Source organism: Pelodiscus sinensis, chromosome 9 (genome assembly GCF_052426305.1).
Source record: "Pelodiscus sinensis isolate ZL-2025 chromosome 9, ASM5242630v1, whole genome shotgun sequence".
In the NCBI taxonomy this organism is placed as follows: domain Eukaryota; kingdom Metazoa; phylum Chordata; order Testudines; family Trionychidae; genus Pelodiscus; species Pelodiscus sinensis.
This window is the reverse complement of record NC_143060.1, coordinates 58,505,390-58,511,467: the sequence shown is the minus strand read 5'-3', so window position 1 is coordinate 58,511,467 and position 6,078 is coordinate 58,505,390. Positions and strand designations below refer to the sequence as shown.

Below are 6,078 nucleotides of genomic sequence, written 5' to 3'. Positions count from 1 at the left end.
AAAAACCGGCCTGTGACCACATATTAAAATTCCTGAAGTGACCCCCCACACAGTGAAAATTATTGTCCGCCCTTGAGTTAGGTGATTGGGCTTTCCTGGCCGTACAATCTGCCAAGTACATGTGGCACTGAGCAGCCTCTGATGATTCCATGTGAGCCTGCTTGATTCCTAGAACTAACATTGAGTGAGTAGGGGTAATGCAGGGGGGAGAGGCTCAAAGATGCAGAGGGGCTGGCCAGGGGCAGGACAGGGTGTGGCAGTGACATCACAAGGCCCTTTTCGTCATCTCCGCTCATTGGTTAAAGGACATTGACAGGTGGTGAACTCACAGAGAGTCCATGACAATGGCCAGGTATGACAGGATGCGGGGCTGGGGCAATTTCAGACTCCCGTAGCTTTGTGGCCAGGAGTCATCTCAAGGTCTGCTCTTCTTACCTTGAGCGCTCCATGATCACGAAGAGGAATCTTCCTGGAATTTTCTACAAATCCAATTCTGAGAAAAGAGACACATCTCTGCGGAGAAGGTAAGAGCCTGTGATAGATTTGGTGCTGATGCTGCCTGACCTATTGGGAACCCTTCTTTTCCCTCCTAGGCTTTTTGTTCCTTACCACTGGGAAGAGTGGAATTTGTGTCTTTTGTTTCCCTTTTCCCATAGCTTCCTGCCCTGCCAGAGTCTCACTGTTGAGTGGATGAGATAGTGATAGGGAGAAGACTCAGGACTTTGTACTTAGCTTCTATGAAAGTATTTTTAGGGACAAGCTGTGGTTGAAACATTTTTTCCAATTTCAGCTATTAAGCCATAACAAGACTATGAGGATCCTGAAGCCAGAGTAGACAGCCTAGGTCCTAGATTTTAGGTGGCTGAAAGTTCTTTGTTTCCCTCTCTCCACCAGCAGTAGCTCTGTCTCCTCCAGATTTAGCTTAAAGAAGCATGTCCTCACGTGCATATTGAGTCAGATCTTTGGGAGATGGTTGCATGTTCTATTAAATAAACACCATGGTGGTTACATTTTTACACTGTCGTGTGCTCACCCTTTGGAAACAGGCTTGCATAATATTTCTGTGGAGGATTGGCCTGTGTTCAACCACTTGCTGCTGTGGATAGTCGTGTTATAACAATAATGCAGCTAGTTTTGTGGCCTACTTGAATAACTCTTTTTCTAAGTATTTTTCTTTCTGTCCTGTGGGAGATCTTATCTATGCTCACTGTGTACCCTTAGCACTGGCAATATCATGTTTAACATAACTGTAGTCACAGTGTCTCAGGGTTGGAAATTGTTTTATGTAGATTTCTAAACTTGCCCCGTGGTCAAGCAGCGTAAGAAAAAGGACTCACTGGTTTCTCTTCTTAGCCATCCATTCAGTTGGCTGGATTTGAATATTGGAATTATTGTGGGAAAGCTAGCTTAATGAATAAGATTTTGCTGTGAAAGTAGTGATGTGAGTTATTCCTTCTTTGGGTAAAGAATCTACTTCTCCAAAATCTCATTTCGATTGTTGCATTGAGCCTGTTTGATATTGCAGTTACGCAGCACGTGGCAGCTCCCTCTAACAAGTTTAATTGGTAGAGGCTAGGATTGAGGAACAAAAGAAAGCAGATCTTGACAGACTCTTTAAAAGAGGCTGTTGGCTCTGGGTGGAAGGAGGTGGGAATGAGGCCACATGGACTAATCACCATCAAAAGATGTCGAGTGGCAATGACTGTTTTAAAATGTAAAAAGCAGTTCCCCTGTGCACCAAGGAGTGCAGTAGAAGAGCAGTAGTATGTGCCCTGAGGGGCTGAAAATACTGGTCGGTGCCAGAGTATTAGCAGCTAAACTACAAGTCCCTCTAATATTTCAGAGCTGTAAATGCCCCAGCCTTGCTCAAACTTCCTGTAGAGTTTGTTCTTGTAAATGTTTCCGGGATTATCTTTTGACATCTCTTGCTCTGTCTGACTTGTCTCCCCTTGGAGTACTATTTTAACCCATCCCTTCTTTTTCAGTGGTGTTCAAACTCCGGAACAGGGGACGTCGCAGCAGCCCTCTCGGGTGTCGTCGTCACAGTTCTTCCGGGTGACAGTGCTGCTGCCCTCAGGTGGTGGCATTGAAGCTTGCCCGGAGAAGAGTGCCACAGCCCTCCCAGGTGTTGGCATCCCTGCCTTCCCAAAGGACCTCCTGGGTGAGCGCTTCCACGGCTCCGCCGCCCGCTCCTCCTCCCCCCACACCCACTGCTCCGGCTCAGCCCTGCTACCGTCACCTGTCTACCTTATTGAGCCAGGGCCTCCGCCGGTTGCAGCTGGCTTCTGAGTCAGCGGGCGGAACACAGGGGTCACGCGGCACCACCATGCCCCTACCACCCATCCAGCCTCCCGCTGCTGCGGCCTCTGGCTCTGCCACCACCCGTGTGCAGCCTAAGAGTCAGGTGGCTCCGAAGAATCGAGCACCACCACCCAGGGAGAGGAATCCGCGGGGGGTGCCCCAGGCAGAGACCGGCCCCTTGCCCAACCCCCGCCTCTGCGCCTCCCTGCAGCAGCAGCAGCAGCAACAACAACTGTTACAGCCGCAGCCACCGCAGCAGCCACAGAGGTCAAGCCCGACCCGTACCCGCGGGCACTCCATCAAGAACCCAGGTGCAGCGGCGAGGCTGGAGCCAAAGGCAACAGTCCCAGCGAAGCAGTACAACATCATCCTCACGGCCGACGCGACCAGACTGCTGATGCGACGCCATCTGGAGAAACAGTGGGGGTTCAAGAATCCCATCGGCGACACTGGGCTACTGCCAGGTTCCCACAGCACGGCCGGCCTAAACCTGACCTCGATCATTAAGATCTCCCTGCTGAACGAGAAGAATCGCTACGATGACGAGGAGTACGAGGAGGATCCGGCGCCGGGAGTCATGGACCAGGAGCTGGTGCGTAGGTGCATGGAGTGGCTACGTGGGGTGGAGGAAGCGAAGAGAGAGAGCAAGCTGGAAACTCTGCCCCACCTGTATGACCCCTGAGACAGCTCCTCGTGGCAATAGCAGAGGAAGGGTCCACTGATTTTGTGTATTTGCACATAAAGAAACGTTTTTTATTTATCTGAATAAATAATTAAAGCCTTTTGTGTTGCAACAGCAGATCCTTGGGAATTGTGAACCGGACTGTTCATCTGTTGCAGGCATCTGATTTTATTCAGTTCTGGGTTTGAAAGAGAAACAGTGACTACAGAAAGATAAGGGTGGGCCAATTAAGAGCCGGAGAATGCACAGGTTATGTTGGATAACCTCAATTTCCTTCCTAGACTAAAATGTCTGGGAGATAGATAGCTCTTACCCGGACATACAGTTTGGGCAAGGGGTGGGTGGGAGAGGAAGGCATTGTGCATCATCAGTATGTAAATGGTGTAACACAGGGCTACTCAACATGCCATCCGTGGGCCGACCCGTTTATTTGTGGCCTGTGGTGCAGTTTGGGTTTATGTGGGGCTCAACATGCAACCCACAAGTGGGAGCCTAAACAAAAAAGTAGTCAATATAATGGTCTTCTCTTGGTATGCGTTTTAGTAGTTAAATTCCTGGGACTGTCATTGCTCATTAAAAGTGCATATGGGTGGAAATAGAGTAAATATTACATTTTATAAATATCAGCAGAACTGACTAAAATAGGGCCTGCATGTTGTGTAGTCTTGCCTTAATCTTTTTGTTCCTGCCTGTCAGTTTGAGAGACGCTATTTGCATATGTCTATGCAACCACACTTAATTTGGGGCCCTAGGCATGTGCTGTGAGTATCACTGTGGCCTCCAGGGCTTCCAAATTTGAGTAGCTCCCATCTAACTCTATCACTGCATGTCTAAATTAAACACTTTCCAATATGTTAAAAGGGATCTGTCCTGGTAAAAAAATCAGACAGTTTAAAGTTGCTACCCACTAATCATACTGTAGTGTTAGTGAGAACCTTTTCTCTGTGTGCCATGTTGTTCAAAAACCTAAAGTCACAGCAGAACAGTATTTAATTTAAAAAATGCTTAAATTTGACACTTTACGCTTAGGTCTGAACAAAGACATTAATTATCTTACCCATTACAAAGATAGCTTCCCCAATTATCACCTCTAATATGATTAGCTCATGGACATTTACCTCCCCCACTCATCCCGCTTCTGTTCTGAAATTTGATTTGTCCTTTTCATATGTGTTCATTTTTTTATAGTATCCTTTGATATATATGATCATGCCTATTTTCTTCCACTATTTGTTCTGAGGAAGTGGGTCTGGCCCATGAAAGCTCGTCACCTAATAAACCATCTTGTTAGTCTTTAAAGTGCTACATAGTCCTGTTTTTTGTTTCAGTAAAATAGAGTGTGTGAAATCCTGGCAGTGCTGGCATTAGGCATAAGCAATCCATGCAGATTGAGCAGCTCAAGGGGGCTCCCTATTTGCTTTCTTAGTGTTGGAGGTGTTGGGGAAATCTCGCTCCCCTGGGGTACAGAGCCCCCAGAAGGGTCCGAGGCTGGAGGTCAAAGCAGTGAGGCAGGAGAGAAATCTAGAAGGAAAACTTTATTATGCATGCAGGCTGACAGCTACCAGAGTGAGAGCAGCAGCAGCAGCCCTGAGAGACAGGTTCAGGGATCCTTTAGACAGTATGTTCAGACAGTTTAGTTGTTGATTGTTTTCTTTAACATATCAAAGTCTCAGCAGAAGTACTCTGAGAGGTTTCTGTTCACACCAGAAGTGCTAGAAGTAAGTTTACAGTACAAAGGCAAATGAGAACCTCAGTGAGGAGCCTACAAGGCAAACTGTGACAAAGATAAGGATTTACATGACAAATTGTGACAGACTAGGAGTCTTCATGAAGTTGAGATAGGAAACATTGTAAGGGTCTTGATTAGAGTTAAGAAGGTTTCTCTCTGATACAGGGAGAGAGGCCTGGAAAATTTTTTAACCCTTACAGCAGTTTTCTTTAAGAGAGTTTTGATTTCCTGCACAGTCCCCCCTTAGACACAATTGGAGTTATTTGATATTTCTCCCACAATGGCTCCTAAAATACTCTTCCTGTGGAGCTGCAGCAGGATTAACTCCCGGGGCCGGCATGAGCTGGAACTGAGCTGGGCTGCCTGTCCGCCAGCTCCTAAAATTCTTTTAATGCATAATCATAGCGGGGGTAGCTCCCGGGACCCAGCGCCAGCAAGAACTGAGCCAGGCTATGTACTGGGGGAGTGGGTGGGGTGCAGAAGGGAGCTTCGAGAAAGGGATTGGTGTGCAGGAGGAATGGAGTCTGAGAAGGAGTTTCGGTGAAGGAGGCGATTGTGATCTATGGCAGGGGACTGAGGTGCAGGGTTTTGGGATGTCAGACCTTGGGAAGGAGACTGGGATGTCAGATCTGGGAAGGGGTAGGAGTGCAGGAGGGAGGCAGGTGTGCGGGGCAGAGGGCTGGGGTACCAGATGCAGGCTCTAGCCAGGAGACTTACCAGCCAGCAGCCAAACCAGCCTGCCTGCAGAGCTAAAACATGTCTCAGCCATCCAGCCAGACCTCCCCACCACGTGCTTGTGTGAATAACTGAGCAGGAGGAGATGGGGTACGGTGCTTTGGGGGTGCCTGTTGTTCTAACAGGCAGCTCCTCCAGAAATTGGCCAATGGGATCATGCTGGGGGTGGGGACAGCGCCTGAAACTCCCCCTCTCCCGCCCGCCCGCCCCCCCCCCCCCTCCCGTCTGCAGGATTACAGTTTAGAAAGGGAAATGGGGTCATGCAGCTGCGTTTGTGAGCAACATGCGGGACAAGCAGGGAGCCTGCCCGGAGCTCCCTGCTGCCTCTGCAGGCTGGATCTGGTGGCTTGGTGGGCCATACTTTGCCCAGGCCTGGTTTACACTGTCACGTCACTGAACCAGAACTTTCTGGCTCAGTGAAGCAAGTTACAGGCATGTGAAGCGCCAGGGGAAAAGGCCTCCAGCTCCCAGTATCTTTAGCTGCTCCCTTGGCCCCAGTTCCCTGTGAGGTGCGTGTCTGCAGGGGCACACGCCACAAATGTCAGTCCTGCCCACAGTGTGTGTAGTGTAAGGAGTTAGGTTGAATTAACGTTTAACTGCCGCGTCTAGCCGCGGGCAATTAGTTCAGAAT

General features: G+C 48.9%; 1 protein-coding gene across 1 annotated transcript; it reads left to right on the top strand.

Annotated features, from left to right (window-relative positions):
- The first annotated feature begins 265 nt into the window (after positions 1 to 265).
- On the top strand, positions 266 to 3,223 carry LOC142830682 (uncharacterized). Its single transcript, XM_075937134.2, has 2 exons — positions 266 to 524; positions 1,986 to 3,223. The coding sequence occupies exon 2, from the start codon at positions 2,327 to 2,329 to the stop codon at positions 2,981 to 2,983; it is 657 nt and encodes a 218-aa protein (XP_075793249.2). The 5' UTR covers positions 266 to 524; positions 1,986 to 2,326; the 3' UTR covers positions 2,984 to 3,223.
- Positions 3,224 to 6,078: the final 2,855 nt, after the last annotated feature.